This window comes from Pygoscelis adeliae, unplaced genomic scaffold, assembly GCF_000699105.1.
Source record: "Pygoscelis adeliae isolate BGI_AS28 unplaced genomic scaffold, ASM69910v1 Scaffold38, whole genome shotgun sequence".
Lineage (NCBI taxonomy): Eukaryota > Metazoa > Chordata > Aves > Sphenisciformes > Spheniscidae > Pygoscelis > Pygoscelis adeliae.
The window spans coordinates 22172122-22190022 of record NW_008825614.1 but is presented as its reverse complement, the minus strand read 5'-3'; the positions used below and the strand labels follow the sequence as shown (position 1 = coordinate 22190022).

Here is a 17901-nt window from a genome sequence, read left to right as displayed (position 1 = left end):
GAGCTCAGAAACCTTCTGTTTGTCCCATTGGGGATCATTCATACCCCTGTGACAATGACGTTCATATGAGTTGAACCTACTGATGACAGAAGGCCAGTCTCTGTTCAACAGATGGGGTTGCCATGGGGGAAATTGTAATTCAATGTCCTGCTCTGATTTGGCCACAGCCTGCAATTATTTATCCCCACCGCTGTTTTCTCACTAGGATACAGCACTGAATGAATGTCATATCTAGACATATTCCACTGCTTTGCCCTTTCCATACACTTCAACACATTTCCAAACTCATCTGCACCCAGTGCACCCACCGCACAACTGAGTCTTTGACCAATGCCAAACTCATGTGGAGCCAGATGATTCCTGTAGTACTTTTACCCAAGCTGAGTAAGACCCTGAGATAGGTGTGAGTGAGTCAAGGCTTCGTCAATGAGCTCTTGATTTCCAATTCCACATGATCCAGTTTTGGGAGAAGAACTGGTTTCTGCAGCTGTTTTCCCATTGGTCATTTATAAATGCAAGCGATGCTTATTGTGTAACAGAAATGGAAGTTATAACAAAACATGGAGCTCAACAGCTTTAAAGCACCCACTACCACTTCTTTTTTTCATTATTCCTCCCTCCATAAGACCCAGCACTCTCCCCCAACAGCATCTTGAATGACACGTACCCTGGATGAGCCTCTAACAACCTCAGACAGCTGCTTGATGGCTTTGGTGCTAGTCGTGATGGTTTTATTAGTCTCCTGCTGGGTTGCATGCCTGCAGAAGAGACGATGGGAATTGCAATTGAAATTAATTGCATAATGAGACACAGAAATTTATCAAGCTGCAGAGCAAACGAAACAACACAACACACAGCACATGGAGCCACATTAGGACTACGCGAGGCCAGGGTCTTGACCAGCAACAGCAGCCAGAAGACTGTAGGAAATACTAGCAAGGAGCTGCCCAAAATGTTCTTCCTGTGATCAGCACAAAGTGGCGGTGGACGTGCAAAGTCAATGGGGGAAGATAAGTTGAAAATAGGTGGTGGACAGGTAATAAGGCCATCACTAATGGTTGGTATTGCAACTAAAATTGTCAAAAGAAGGGTTGTAGAGCAAAAAGAGATGGGACTGGGGAGTTACCTGATGGCTTGCCCAGGAAAATTTTGTACTCAGAAGAGAAATTTAAAGCAACAGAAATTGAGCAGGACAAATATACTTACCATGATCATCTACCTGCTAATGACATAGTATCTCGAGGAAAGCACTGTGAACACAAAGGTGCGGTGCTGCTTTACAAGCACTGAAACAGGCAGGCAGGGAGCCAAACCAGTCCCCTCTCCAGTCATGGTTGTCCCTCTCCTTTACATTTCAAATTCCAGTACCATTATTTCTTGTAGGCACTGGTTGCTGGCTTTGCTGTTCGGGACCGCACAAAGTAGAGGGAAGAGACATAAATGCTGCCCAAAGGTATTTATTAGCTCAATCCAGTAGTTCTCAAGCTTTATAAGGTCAACAGGGCATTTTTGGCCTCTAAGCTTCCCCAGGGAGTGCTTCACATATTTTTAGTCCAAAAGGGGTGGTTTTCCATACTGCTTCAATCAAAAACTCTAGAAAGACTCAAGAAAGACCTGGAGAAACTGATCTTTTTTCTCCCTTAGAGGACACATTTGAGCCATGGTTATATTGAAAAGACTAATTTGTCAGTGCTCTTTTTTCAGGGTGGGCAGGATGTGGAGTGAATGGAAGTTCCCTGATTAAAAAATGTTAAGATGACTATTTATGGCCCCTCTGTCCTGAAGGCCCATGGCCCGTCCTGGCTCTTCAGCTCCTTCCTGCTTCTCTGTCAGCACTGATGGAGACCAGCTCTTTCAAGACTTATGTCAACTCTTTCAGCACCTCCTTTGAGGAACAAGGCCAGTCCCCAAACAGTCTTTACCAAACACAACCTTAACTACAAATAAATTGAGACCTCTCAACAAGCACTCCACTGACTGTCATTTCCATCTAGTCAGGGAAGATGGACGTAGGCACCATGAACTGTGATATTCACCCCCCTAGCAAAGTTTGGCATTTTTTTTCCACTTAAGCAAGATCTCTGTGCAGACAGCTCAGGTGGGAAAGCTGTCTAGGATAATAGTATACTTAATTTTATGCATTGTACCTACCAGGTATACAAGTGAAAGCTTAGCGTACCATGAAGAAAACATCTCTTAGCTGCAGAACAGTAATTCAGATGTATGTTAAGGGTTGAACACGCACACAGAAGGCATGGACTCCTTTGGCACCACACAGGAAACAGAAGTAATCTCATATGAAGACAAGACTGGATCCAATAACCAGTTATTCTCAGCTCTCCTTAGTTAAATTAAGATACCATTTCTGTATTCATTCATCAAAATGCATTTCATTTATTTATGATCCCAGGACTCACTGCACCAGCTGACTAATTACATCACTTTTAATTTGAGATGGAAGAGTTCATACCTACCACAGACATGTATTCTACACTGTCATCGCAAGACAGGGAGCTGGGAATTGAATCCTGTCACATCGCCTACCTTGAGGAGTATGCGGTTAGCCTGGTCCCCAATCTTTTAATCAAGTAAATCTTGCCACCAAGTGCATGAATTTCATAAGCAGCAGTTTCAAGACTGAGATTTCCACAACTAATTCCTCTTAATGCAATGCAAGGCACCGGAGTTGACGACCAGTCATTTTGCAGATCTCATTAAATTATCTGCCCACAGAACGACTCAGAGATTTACATACCAGCAATTCCCCATCCCCAAAGTAAAATGGCTTGTTAGGCTCATGCATTTGATCCTTCCCAATCTCTAAAGCTAAATAAAGTCTCCTTCATTTGCATTCTAATGTAAATTTTATGTTAGATATCTTATGTAATAAATCCATGCCGCACACAAACTTTGCACTGAACTGTTGCAAAATAACTGGGAATGGGAGTACAAAAAATAAAAGTTCTGCCTTGCACCTCTTAACTCAAAATGCACTTTAACCAACATGCTGGTGCTTGATTTTGGCACTTCCCACTATGTTGTCAGCACAATTAACTTCTTATTCTTCAGCCTCAGAGATACGCTCAGGAATCAGACCGTGATTATATTTAATTTACATTAAATGCTATTAAGATCTTCATTAAAAGAGAGGTCTTGAAACTCCATTCCCCACAGCATTTTATTTTAATATCTAATGGTAACAAGATAGGTTATTATTATTATTATTATCTTTCTTTATATTCCTCTCCCCATGGAAGTGTGGAAGTTAATTAAAGGGGTGTCTCTGATGAATAAAATTCGCTTCCGAAAAAGTCCTCCACACAATAGTAAGTTAAATACTCAGTCTGTGGAGCTACTAAGTACCTAAAATATAAACGTAAAAGACTTAGCTGTCTACAGTGCTACTCTGAAAATAAGCACTCTAAGAGTAACAACAAAAAGGCATCTCTTAGGAAGAATAACATCTCTTGCTGTGCATTTCTGTATGCACAAAGATTGCAAAGACAGCACACTAAATAATACAAAAGATGCTACACTGCTGCCTAAGAGTTTCCTATGGCTGCTGTTTTCTTTACCAGAGAACTACGGTCCACCGAATCCATAATCCCCAGCGCGCAGCTGCTTACAGTTTGTTCTTTGAATGATCATATCTCTAATTTATTTATCCAGTTTTAAAATGAGCATAGCAAAGAGGCAGATGCGATGATGGCTGCTTCCCTTCTCCGCAGGGACAGAATGAAGGAGCTTAACTACTGTTTGCGCTGTTTCTTAGAGACACTTGATGAATGACCAAGTCAACAAAAAACAATCAGACCCCAAATGCAACAGCAAAGACCGCCAAGGGAAAGAATTCTCTCTGCCTCACCGTGCCTGCTGCCACTCACAACAATCCCAAAGAGCTTTGTTTTCTAGTTCCAGCAGGAGAAAGGCATTTCCAATACAGGATATGGCTTATTTTACTTTAATTTGATCCCTAATACAAAAGCAATAATAAGTTTTTCAGGTACAGATCAAAGATACCTTTACTGTACTGGCTTAAACATCATTAGATGCAGTATGCGCTTTGGCACAGTGCAACTGTGCATAGCAATGGAGTAGTTTTATGTATTTAAGAGCTGGGTGGTCAAGTAGGTTTGGCTACAGTTAAGCCAGGTAGCGCAGCATAACTTAAAACGTATGCTTGTCTTTTGCACAGCAGCTGTAATGCTTACCACTCACTGCAGTTTTCTTGTACAAAAAGAGGTAAAAATTATAGTATGGGGAGCAGAGCACTGAGCTGCATGATCTGTGGCTTAAGGAGAAATAGGTTGACTATATGCATTTACTTATATTCCATTGTTGTTGGAGACATAAATACGTAGAAGTGCATCAAGCGTGCGTAAGGAAATTTTTCACACCATAAGATTTTAGTCAATCTCTTCCCTGTCTTAGAGCTGGATTTTGTGAAGGACTGATGTCTGTGGGAGTTGATGATAGGCCTCAGCAAACTGTAAATACATGTATATAAAACTTTATGCACTGGCCATAGGCACAGCCATGGAGTATCAGGGGGTACTTGGTCCCTGAGGCTCTTATTCCCCTTTCTCCACCTAATCGAGGTGCTTAACTTCAAAGCAAAGCCAGCGGAGGTCCTTCATGGTCTGTGGAGAGTGGCACCTCCAATGGCGTTGCAGAGAAGTCCACCCTTCCGCAGTAACCCACCACTTTTGGATGTCTCCTATGCAGCCAGGATGATCCTATAGCAGAGCTAAGGATATTTCCAGAAGTGGGTGATCCAGGCGGATGTGTTCAACAGTTGTATTAGCAAACACTTATCTATAGGATGGAAACTTGTGCTGCATTAGATTGCTATGACTTACTGCCCATAGACAGCCCCACACCTCGTCTTCCAGGGTTGCTGGCTCTGCCTCCGCATGCAGGGAGGGATCAACGCAGTGGGTATCTCTCATCTATAAGTATTTATTGCAGATGTAAACAAAGCAGAAAGATGAGCTAGGAGGAAAGTTTGTTTCACCAAGCCCTAAAGTATCTTTACTGTATAGTTACAGTCACCAAAGGAAGAAAGGCTAAATCTACTTGTTCTGGCTCCAAACTGACACTCACAACTCTTTTTTTTCCCCTTTCTCCTTTAGGACCTGATTGTGCATGTTGAGAAATCATTTACAACAGAGCAAAATAAAAGCTCTAATTCTGGTCTGTCAGCAAACCCCTTTGCATAGGTGTAAATCATCCAGCAGAGTAAAAGTCAGGAGAAAAATGGACCGCTACTTCCAAGTTTCAAGCCAAGTTTCAAGCCACACAATATTCTATAATAAAAGCATCATAGATTTCCAATTTGCCTGTCACTTGAAAGTATTAGGAGATGTGGCGCTATTTTTCTTTAGGGAGCTTAGGGGATGGTCTGTGGCTGTGTGGGAAGAGAAGGGGAGGTATTTCAAATCCACCTGGAACTGGTGCTGTGTCATGTCTAGAGATGAACATGGCTATAGGCTAGCAGCTCCGTTGTTCAGTGGTTCTGATTAAAACATATGAATTGTAGTCAGATAGTCCTCACAAATTTCACCACAGAAATGCAACCATGGCAACATAAAACAATGCAAACCTTAGCAAAATTTTCCATGGTATTTTTAAAACCTATCAGGCACCTTTTTTTTGCATTGCTTCCTGAAAATAAATAATAAAAAATGATGAAGCATTTATTACTAACGTAAGGAGAATGCTTGCTCCCCTACAGAATTTGACCAGTCTTTGCAAGCAGCTAGTTAGTCATTGACCTGCTACCAGAAATTCAGGTTTGTGTTTCTCAACTAAATTATCTCCAGGACACTAAGAGCCACCCTTAACCCTGCATCACCTGCAGATAGTTCAGCATCGCCTCAGACTCCCATCTGTCAAGTCATTACTGACAGCTCAGAGAGCACTCAAAACAGGACCCCATGGGAAGCAGCTTAACAATGTCACTGCCATTAGTCACCTCTCAAGTTATTTTTCCTTCTCCCACCCATACTATTCCCAAGTAAGTTTTAATTTTACAAGTTTTACTTTATTTCGTAATAAGAGAGCCCCTTGGATTCTTTGTAAACGCCTTGCTAGCACTAAGCTATATTACACCTCCCTCTCTCTCATTATCCAGTAAGCCTCTTAGCTTATCAGAGACAGAAATTAATTTAATTTGCCATAATTTCATTTTGATGAACCCTGGTGCCTACTGATCGTGATAGTCATTTTTTTTCCTCCAGGTGCTGATAAACCGCTTACTTCTTTTTAACTGTTTTTGCAACTTAGGTTGTACAGAAGTAGACCATCTTCCTGCACCACATTTCTGCAAAAAGGAAGCAGGTCCCTCCCTTTCCAGCCCAAGGACGTCAGCTGCCCTCCATGAGCTCTTAACATTCGTCAACGTTTCCGGTATTGCCCCGATAATCCTTTTAGCGCCCTAAGATAAATGGCATCAAACCGTGACTATTGTGATTGCTTTGCCTGTGCTTTTTAATTCTGTTGCGCCTTTTACATTTCTGCATTAACGAGTGGATCACAGCTTAACATCTGTCACAGAAAGGTTACCAGGATGTATCCCTGCAGCAATTCTCAGCGGCATAGCCAGAGGTGCCTGTAACAACACCAGAAAGCAACTAAGCGACATACAACCTACATATAGTTGTTATCAATGCCCTTCTTCCAGTAATTTACTGCAGCTTTTTGCTGAAGCTTGGATCAGAGCTGTCTTTCCAGGGTTTTCAGAAGCATTATGCCCATCTAAAGCTCAGGGTTGCTGCATTTAGGACTCTGTAGCAGGAGTTAATGGAGCCAGTCAACTTGCAGGGAGAGACAGGGAGAACTACACACTGCATGTAGACCACGAACACAGAAAACAGTTTATACACCATAAAAGAGTGTTAGAAACTGTCTCCCTTCCCTGAAATTTTCAGAGGCATGGATGTTGTCTTATGTTTTTAACCTCTAAATCTTTTTGGAAACATTATGTATGTGGATTCCAATATATGCAAACTTCCTCTTACAACTTGTCTGTTGCAGAACACAGGCTGGAAGCTGCAGGCACAAAATGCAATAAACAATATATTGAATCCCAAGGACTTCATGCAGATAAAAAAGATGACTGATGTATTTGCTTTAATTCGTTTTCTCATAATTTATACACCTGTAGAAATTAGCTCCTGCATTTCAGAGTAGAATCAGAAACAAAAGAAGCCCGTGTCTCCCTATTTAGGAATTTCCCAGCCATAAAACCCTCTATGGCAAGAGCTTACTGAGTGTGGGGCTGAGCCAGGGACATGCACAGGCTCTGCACATCACTGCAGGAGATGGCAGTCCTACCTATTATATTTTAGACTTAATCCCAGTGGCTACATCCCCGTGTCTAGCTAGCAGTCCTATACAGTTTTAGGGTCACGGGTGGTGTTAAGAGCACCGCTTCACACTACGTCAGGTTTTCTGTCATTGCTGGACCTCTTTTTTTAATAATATGACATGCTGCCATGTTATCAATGGTATGGCAATACACCCCCCTCGCTGTATACACCAGTCCTAACCAATGAAGCAATTTGGATAAACTGGATGAGGGAGTGTGGGTGCACGAGTGTGCAAGAACGTGTCCTACACACACACAGGTATGTAAGAAAGACAGGGACAAATGGAGAGGAGATAAATTGCACTGCAGATTAATTTAGCCTATTATCCTTCCCACACTCGCTGTCTTGGTTTTAGCATTTAATGTGGGTTAATACTCGGTATGGCACTGTGAAAAGTAAAGATGAAAGGCACTTTACTGATGTGAATGAGTGATCGATTGCTTTAGCTCTCCTTGAGAAACTATGCTGAAACCATCATTAATAGAAGAGCCAGCGCTTTGTACGTTGGAGTACGAAAAGTTCTGGTGAAGAGAGATGTAGATCTTTTGAGGCTTTATTCTGATTTTAAAAGTTGATTTTGCTGTTTCAGGTGCTTTATTGCTACCAAATTTTTCGGAGAGCAAACATCTGCAAAAAGGGAATAAATCACACAAATTTCTGAGGTGCAGGCATTTTCACCCCAGAAAATACATGTTTCATTTTAAAAAAAAAGGCATCTTTGCTTAAAAACCGACAATTTTAATTGAAAAATGAATCCATTTCATTCAAACGACTGCAAGGTGTTTTGTTATTTTGTGAAGTGAGCAAGAAATCAAAGGCAAACAAAGAGCTTGAGACACCTTTCAGCTTGTTGTTATTACTTGTGTATTTCTAGTTAGGGGTATTAAAGCACAAGCGCTCCTATGTGTATACTTAAATTAAGCGATATGCCTAAACCCAGTTCCTCGATCAGGATTTAAGTGAGAAAGAAAAGGCATTAGCAGTGATTGCACCACTGAAATTGCCAATGTGTAGCAAACAGGCTGTCTTATAAACCTATGAAAAATGTCCACCCTTTGACTAGCAAGAAATCTAAAAAGAAAGGCAATGACCAAGCAATTCTTTTGCAGTCTAAAGTGCAAAAACAGGTGGTTTATCATCTTCAAGAAGCTCAGCTTTAAGAATCAACAGACAAACACCCAGGAAGCATTGCAGCAGTGCACAAACACAAAGGCATCATGTTCAACCATGGCAGGAATCAAGTGCTACGGGTTTCGGAAGGAAGCAGGTCAGCAAAGGAAACACATCTGATGAAGTTACACTGGGCCCCCACCCCGTCCCAGAGGACAAATGAAGGAAATGTCACCATAAAGCTCATGGTGAGAGCTTTATGGTCCTCATAGACCAGCTTGGAGGAAGGTTTGGTACACGCTGATTTCCTTAACGGGTAATATGAGGACACTATTTCAAAAGAACAGCACCGAAAGCCAGTGGGACATCGGGTTTGTTAGAAATCCACCTTTTAGGCACTGAAGAAAGTCTTCATAAACCTTCACACTGAAGTTAATAAATGTTGCGCAGTAAATATCAATTAGTTAAGCTGTCTGGACAATGTAAATGGACTGGCATTTACAACAGATGTTGAAGACGGATGCAAAATCCACTGTCGATGAAGTATCATGCAAAGGAACCGAGCATTTAGCTAACTCCTGATCTATTCAATTTGCTTCAGTACCATCACTGGCAGAGGCAGTAGCATAGCTTTTGGCGGCCAGGACAGATGTGTATGGATCCCACAACCCGGGTTTCTCTTGACATCTCTTTCTTTTCCACCTGGAAACTCCATTCAGATGAGACATGACGATTTTGTGTTTAGTCACCTGGGATTTCAGTACATCTTCCTAGACAAGTCTACGCCAAACATGGTTAATCTGTAGAGTCCATGTGCAGTGAGACCATACCCATCTAAATAGATAAGCATCTTCTGGACCTCTCATGTATCACACAGTACACAGACACATACCTTTCTGTCCACAAAACCCATGATCTTAATATGGTTCTTTTATGTGCTCAAACATGCTCATGTTCCCAAAACAGGCCCTGTAACACCTGCTCCACCGCCCCACATCCCAACTCCCTGGTCTCAGTCATCACTCCTACCCATCCTACAGAGCAGGAACTAAATTTTCTGTCCCTACCATTTCCACATCCCCAACAATACCCACTTCACCAAAATCAAAGACCAACTCCATGTTCTCTAATTCCTAAAACAAAAAACAACTTCACATCAACAGTTTACTACTATACTTCTACTCTATATCCATCTCCCTAAACTACTATGCCCCATTGCAAATCCACATATCCCCCAAACATGACCTCAACCACATCCCCTGAGCTAGGACATGATCTCCTGCTCCATTACATCTCCATGCACTTACATGCATGCATCTCCACAGCCACTCACACCCTCCACCTGTATGACTCCAGCACCCAAGACCAAGATATCAGGTCTTCTCATTCTGGTCCTCTGATCACATGTCCCCTGATATGGGATGCCCAAACCATGCCACATCCTGAGCCAGAAGTGTAACTCTCAGCCTCCCTGGTACAATGCCACTGGGACCAGACTGGGAAGCTGCAAACTGCTGCTGCTTCAGACAGAAAAAAACATTAGCTTCACAGCTCCTTCCAAAGGTGGTTGCTTCCACTGCTGCTGAGCATGACATCTGGCTGCTTCATGTACCGTGGGTTGGGGACCTCTGCTCTAACTAATGGCATTTCTGCTGATACTGGGTATGTTGCACCTTTGTGACCAGCTCCATTAACTCCCCTGCAAGAGCAAACACAAAGGTGTTAAGGGCTGCACAACTCAATCTGTTTTTCTCTCTCTCCTCCTCCTCTTCCTCTCCTAGAAGGGATTTTGGAGTACAGTGGTATGCAGATAGGGAAGCCAGCTGGAGGAAAGAGACATTTTAAAGTACAAAGCGAAGCACAAAAGTTGAGCTTGGTAGCAGTGCTGGTGCTTTCTGAACACCCTCCCTTGAGGCACGTGTGCCAAGATCTATTTTTCCTGATTTTTTTGAGCAAGAGGCAGGAGAAAAGAAAAAAGTGACAATAATATATTGCAGAAAACGACTTTAAAATATGTTTGCTTGAGAGCAGGTTTTTTGTTGCAGCTTTATTTGTTTTCATATTGCACTTCATTCTCAAAAAGCACGGAGATGACTAAAAGGAATTGTGCTGGGAAGAGAAATGGATCTCAGCAGCCTACTTAACCACCTATTGCTCTATCCCATATACTTCATATGCCTCTTTACAATCTGACATCTCTGCAACTTTCTGAACATAAGGGCAAGCTGTGAAGTGCACGGGAAATTAATATATTTATCCTGAACAGAGTGCAATACACTCAAAATAAAGAGTTCTTGATCTCTAAATACTTTTCTTCCTATCTCCTTCGTTGTCTTTTCCATTCAACTTATGTTTCACTCTGCCTTGCATCGCCTTTCTAGCAACACTTTAATTTAGCAGGCAGAAAGATGTCTCTGCCTCTTTTTTGGAATAATTAAGTTTCCAAAAAAGAGACAAAATCTTAAAAGAAATGCTACTGCTGAGGCTTCTCTGCTCATCAGCCCCACATTTCATCGATTTAAAGATCCTTCAGACTCTCAGGTGACAATAATGCGTAATTCCCAATGTACCACAAGTCGCTCTTCCCCACCACCCTCCAGCTGACATCAGATCATAAAGCAGCCTAGCAGTTAGATTACAAAAACACAAGGCACTTTATTGGCCAATAAAACACCCGCAAGAGCGGCCATGTGAATGAAGACCCCATTTTGTGGGGCAATAAATTTTGCACTAGCACCCAAAAGGCATTCCTATTACAGGAATTGTGCAAATCGCCATCCGTGGTCCATGACAAAGTGTTGTAGGCTGTGGCCAGAAGGACGAGTACTTCCACAGGGAGAGCAACAATTAAAATGCACTGCTGGCGGTCCAAAAAATTAAACTTCAAAGAGATTCTTCCTTAATAAGAATGAGGCACAAATATATAATAGAAGGATAAACAAACAAAATAAAAGATCTGAGGAAGTTCATTATAAATCAATAGGCTCGGAGGTTTGTTTCAGGTAAGGCAAGAGTAGCTTTTTCTGCCGGCAGAAGGCAATGGACCAAGCATATAATGAACTCAGATATAGCAACTCTCTGTTTACAGTGAGGGACAATGGAAATACCCAATTGTTCTAATCCATTCAGATGTGAAAACTGTAAGTCCCGTCATCAGAAACCTCTGCTGATAACAAATATGTTCTCTAGGGGGAAAATGGATTCAGCTTAAGAACTGCTGTTAAGAGTCCAATCCAGGTACTTGAAAGAAGAAAATTACCTGATGAAAGATCAATAATATTTCTCCTCTCCCTGAATTGAGGCTTACGTACAGAATAAAATATTCCAGGGACTGATTCTCTGTCTCCTTGCTTCAATGCAATCTATTGTAAATGTAACTAAGCTAGGAAATTATATATTTACAATCATGTTGTGAAAATCACATTGCATTTGTGCAGGTAGGGACACAGAAAGATAAGAAAACGGAGAAAGTCACACTCAGTGCACCATAAAAGCAGACAAATCAGCCCAAACATGTTTCCTTGCAGTCTTAGTGCTTAAAAACAGACTTTCATACAAAATGGTAAGTATGCTATGTTTATGCAATAGTTGCCAAAAGGTTGTCCATGTGGATCCAGCTGACAAGTTACGAAATGAATACAGCAGCAATATCCAGTAAAGGCCCAATTCACCACAGGAGAGGTGTTACTGAAGCATGTGACTGACCTTTCCTTTTAAAATAAAAGGATCTTACATCAAAACAGGGTCACACTGAAGTGCAAGAAGCTAAGGGGAGAGATCCTAAATATAATTTTTCCCCTTTCTTTCCCAAATGGACAGAAGAGTTTGTTCAGCTGAAAACTCTCTTCTGGAGTACAATGAAAATCTGGAGAACTTCAGGGACATGAGATCTTGGGTAAATGGTGATGGTTCGGCTCATAAGGAGCAGAAAGAGATTTTTCCCTCCCACTTGTTTGCCAGCTAACTCAAATCTATCAGGTGGCGTGCACTGTGGTAACACCAGGAGGCACATGCCAACTCCAAACTCCTGGACTTGTTTTGAGCAATCTGAATTAATAATCCCATAGTTGTCTTAATAAAGCCATTAAAATTAAAAAGTGAGAATAATCCATTAGATTAGGAAGCAGACTCTCATGCTGAAAAGACACGTCTCCTGTCCTTGTACCTTTAATCCTGGACTGGCTATCAGACGGTACTGCCACATTGATTAAGTCCCTTGGCTTTTTGGGGACTGAGCACCTCTGATATACTGGATTCTAGGTCATTTTGATGTTACCCCAAATGGGACTCATTACCATCCAGTGTTAATTCTTTCACTGACATCAAATCAGTCAGATATCCCAAACCAGTTCTTGGGTCTATTTTCAGGACTCTGTCCAATTGTACAATACACAAATGCTAGATGAGATCCAGATTCATAACTACTAATGTATGTGACATCCACGCCAACCATCTAATCACCTATCATCCAGGACCGCGTCACCCTGTAGGTACCAAAATACAGAGTGTGGCTCTCTATTTACTTAAAGGCCTGTAGGAACTTACCGTCTGTTCCTTCCACAAGTTTAGAAATAGCTGCTCAATGGAGACAGGCAGAACTCCTGCTCTTAAACCTCTCTTGCTGTCCAGGCTTGACAGGTTCCTGCACAGAAAACCCCCCAAAACAGTTCTGCTGCTGCCAACCCCCAAGTTGTACCATGTCTTCTGGCTAGAGCATTTGCCTGGACCTCTTCCCCCTATCCCAAAGTTGTTGAGAAGATGTGGAGATAAGCCAGCTGAAGGCACGAAGTCAGCATGGGTAAGTTATAAGACATTAATGAACCCCACTGTTTTCCTTAACTGAGGTCTATGTCACACAATAAGGCCCACAGAAGTCTGCTCAAAGTTGGCCTTGCTCTTGAGCAGGGGCTTGGACCAGATGATATCCAGAAGACCATTCCAACCAACACTATCTTGCAACTTGATGAGGTCTGCTCAGTTCACTGGACTGATGCTTTTCCCAGAAGTTATCACCCTTTTCCCAACCGCTTCAGTCCAAGGGGAACTTCCAGCCTCTGAGGGCTGTCTCTGGTCAGTCAACAGAGTTTATCAAGATGTTTGGAAAGCCCTGAAGCAATCATGCAATTTAAAAAAAAAAAAAAAAAAAGATTAAAATCACTGCTTCCTGATTATCTACTTTCCTGTATTAACGACAAAAAAAAAAAAAAAAATTAAGTCATTGCTGCATGGAACAGCTAAGATAACTGGTGATATTTTTAGCTGTACTTGCCAAACAGAAATATTCTGCCCATACATTTCATCCCATTAGCCTAACATTAGCTGGATATTTTGTGGTTGTAGGTTCCTCTAAGCAACTGCATCAGACCATGGGCTTATGCTTTCTTAGATCAAATGCATTGCCAGACCCAAGTCTTTACACCCACCTTACAGTCCTGCCCTAAAGGTAACCCATGGTGGTCCTGAACACAGCTGCAGCTATTCACAGCCCAGCATGTTACTGTGACTTCGCTGTCACAGGCAATCTCAATTTCAGTTCAGCAAGATTTTGGCAAATTTTACACCCTTGGTGAGATATAATTTTCTGCCGTAGAGGTGCCTCATAATCTGTGCTCCTACTTGTCACCCAGATGGGTCCTTATCACCTGCTTCTCATCCATCTGCAGCCACGGTGCAGCATGATGCCATATTTCCTCTTCCTCTTCTCTCCAGCAACGAGAAGAGGAGACTTTTCCTTTGGTGGCTGTTGAAGAGAGCACTTAGCCAACAGCTCGAAGAAGCCTCATGCAACCAGTGTCATCTCACTCACAGTATGATGGTTGGATGTGCCTCTCTGACACATCTCCTCTGTCACACTGGTAGGATCTCATTTTTAGTTCTAAAACACATTCCCTAACAAACAGACTTAAAGAAAGGGACCCTTTTACTATCTCTCACAGAAGATAAAAAATTTCTATCGGTGATGGATCTTATCTGCCCTAAAAACTTCCATAAAAGGAACTTGCTGAATCAGATGTATTTGTTTGATTACCCCATAACAATCTCTTACATTAATGTATTAAATTAATGTGACTTTGGAAGTGTGCTTTATTTTTATTATTTTGGAGGTTGAAAGATGTCAGAGATAACTACAAAGAAAGGTCTTTGGGACTGTATCCCTGAGAACAGAAAATAAAAACAGCAATCCACAGCAGCAGCTTTTGAGCAATGATACAAAATCAACTTGTCAAACATCTGGATGTGTAGCAGGGAACCTAATGGGGAAGGAGATTTCAATCTCAGTGTCTCAGCCCGTCATTATGTCATTTTAGGGACTTTTTTCTTAATGGAGAGACAAATATTGCAGAAATACTCCTTTTCCCTTCTGCCTCCCCTCCCTGGATAGCTGCCTTTTTAACACTCTCAGTGTTGGCGTGGTAGCTCCCCAAATGCAAAGTGGCTGAAAAACAGCAAGTGAAATTACTTGAAAAGAAAAAGATCAATTAATCTACCAGTCAAATCACCTACTCTCTCTCCCATGGACCAAAATAGAATCAATCTTTAAAACAGACAATCCCATAATTTATCAACTCCCCTTTTAATACCAAAGACAGCATGTCTTCAACTCCCCTTGGTTCGCGATTCCAGCTCTATTACCTCACACGGCAGGCTGAGACTTGCCCAAAATTTCATCTGTTCAGCTACACCTGCTATTACTCACCATTAGGCTTTAGTCCAAGCTGTAAAGGTTGCTACCTCTATGTAGCTGGGAATTAGCCATCAAGAAACAGTCACACAGTGCTAAGGGAAGTCCATAATTTTATTATTAAATCAGGCTGAAATAGCACGTTATGTTTCCTGTGTCCCATTGAGAGTCCTGGTAGTCATTTAAGTCAAAACAACCCCTTTACTATTCCCCAACCAGCCTGGTACTGTCCAGGACAGTAAATCAGAGATTATAAAAAGTTTACCAGAGTTTAGACAACATTCTCTGTTAAGGACAACCTAACAGCTCAGTAACAGCTGTCTTGGACTCTTGAGAAAATCTGTTTGTAGATGGGATGGTTAGGGGAAATTCAAGGTATTTCAGTTCATTGTTAAAAATGCGGAGCATCTTAGTGTTCCTCTGAAACCACACAGATGTTAAGTAATAATAATAAAAAAGTAATAAAACCGTGGGGTCAGGAGAAAGTACTGCCCATAACATAACTTCTTTCATAGATGTTGACTTTTTCCATGTTCCCTATTCAGCAAAATCAATTTCTTGTGTTAAAGAACGTAACTATTCCTTACCTGCAGGACAAGATGCAATTTAACACTGTGATTGTACTAGCTGATATAAGTATTCCTTCAGATGTTGATTGGAGGAACAAAAATATTTTTAAAAAGCATGAGGAAATAACCTTAAAAAGGAGATGTTTTCGTACCCTGCATTTTCTGCCATTCTCTTCTTTATACAAAGATAAAAAACCTCAGGTCACCAAAACCTGCTACCTACCAGCCACGCATCCAACTGCTTTGCATCAGATGCCCCTTTCTACACTCTTTTTTTGTTTTCTATTTCATAATTGACTCCAAGGACAAGCTTTCCTCCACACTGATATCACTGGCCAGGTGCATACTGCTCCCACAGAGAGCAGGGCACTTGTTTTTCCTTTTAAAATATTATTTTTAAAAATGCAATTAACAAGTCAAGTTACTTCTCTATTATCATTTTGGCTTCTTCTCTGCCTCAGTTCCCCATCCTGTTATAGACAGAACTAATTTCTGCTTCTTTTCTCTTACTTTGTGTTCCCTGTCTGTTGGGACTGGAGGTTCTTGGGAGCATCACCCAGTACAGCAAAATGATGCTCTCATTTGGGCTCTCACTGCAATACAAATACTAACAAACAATATCAAAATCTCATTTCAGGACCAAGATGTAATTGGGTCTGAACTTACCTCCGGTCTTACACTGATGTAATTCCATTAGCCTTAATGGAATTACTCTCGATTTGCACTGTTGTCTTGAATTGAGCTTTTGCTTTTCAGGATTTATATATTTTGTTTTCCTACCATTAAAAAAAGAAGTTAGACAAAGCCATTTCAAAGTCATTTTTTTACCCAATAAATCCAAGCATTCTTTTAGTTTATCTGTGTGACCTCCACTTGCTCTTGTACATCAGCCATCTAATTATTCACGGTTCCTGCAGGACGCTGCATTCCATTATCTTCTATTTATAATCCAAGATGCCTGAGAACAAAAGGGGACAGGGTTCTCCTTTCTGGCCTTGTTACAATTTTTCTTACTCGTTTCCAGGTGCTCCCTGCATATAGCCTCTCCTTTAACCTCCTGAAATTTGTCTTCTATCTTTTAATTATAGCTTCCCATGACCCACCTTGTGGCTATTAAAAGGAAGATTTAAAGAGGCACCGCATAAAATTTGTGGCTTAGCAGAAACATAAGGAGCTTTTTTACATCATCCAGTTTAGTTCAGTCTAGGTGGGAAGCCATAACTGGTGATCTGGTGGGTGATCAGAAAGCAAGAGGTGGGAGATGGGCTTCCCGTTCAGTCCACTAGTGCAACCCATTATCTAACCCACACTCTGTAAATGGTACTAAATTATTTACTTCTTGGCAATATAGTGGTGGATTAATTTTGTAAATTAAAAAGAAATTTGAGGGATAAAATAAAGGACTGAACATGCCTGGATATAGTCACCATATGGGAACAATCCAATTGAATACAGGCAACTATGTCATGGAAGTGTCTATTTCTCTTGGTTGACTAACGAGCATTTATGTGTGACCAACTCAGTGAAAACACCTCTGCTGAAACATGCGAATCCCTCCCAGCACAACGGGAGACCTGCTCACCTCCAGCATCTGCCCATTTTTGCAGGGTTGGAGCATTCCCTTCTGTTCTGCAAACATCTCCTTGGAAAAAGCAGTTCAAAAGCCTTTCAATACCCGCTCAATCTCTCTTTCATTTCACAAGTGGAGTCAAATGTAGCATACCAAAGCCTCGGTGGCTAGTTTCCCTGGTTAAGCACACTCATGACTATTTTTTAATTGTTTGTTTGGTTTTTTTAATTTTTCTGCTGTCAACTTCTTACCATCTCTTCTTATCACTCCTCCTCCTGTTAGATTTAAGAGCTCTCTAGATGCACAACTTTTCCCCCTTGAAGGTGCTTGTACGCTGTAATCAAGTCACTTCTCAGCCTCATTTCTGATAAACAAAACAGACCGTGCTACAAGGCTCACTGAGAAACACCTTTTTTTTTTCTAGTTCTCAGTTATTTCTTGTGTTTCCTTTGGATCCTTTTTTATAGTTTCACCACAATCCTTTAAAATTGTGAACACTGAAAATATTCCACTCTGCCCTGGTGCACAATTCTTTAGTTATAGAGACAAAAAAAAATCATCTTCCTGCTCCAGACTCACTATTTAAATGTTCATACACCT

At 41.4% G+C, this 17901-nt stretch overlaps 1 protein-coding gene across 3 annotated transcripts in view; it reads right to left on the bottom strand.

The window, feature by feature from the left end:
• TSNARE1 (t-SNARE domain containing 1) overlaps positions 1-17901 on the bottom strand; it is a 530032-nt gene that overhangs the window by 297651 nt on the left and 214480 nt on the right. For all 3 annotated transcript variants that reach the window (XM_009332991.1, XM_009332989.1, XM_009332990.1), the window contains one exon: positions 668-758. In XM_009332991.1, coding sequence (XP_009331266.1) covers positions 668-758 — 91 coding nt within the window. The remainder of the gene's footprint in view (positions 1-667; positions 759-17901) is intronic.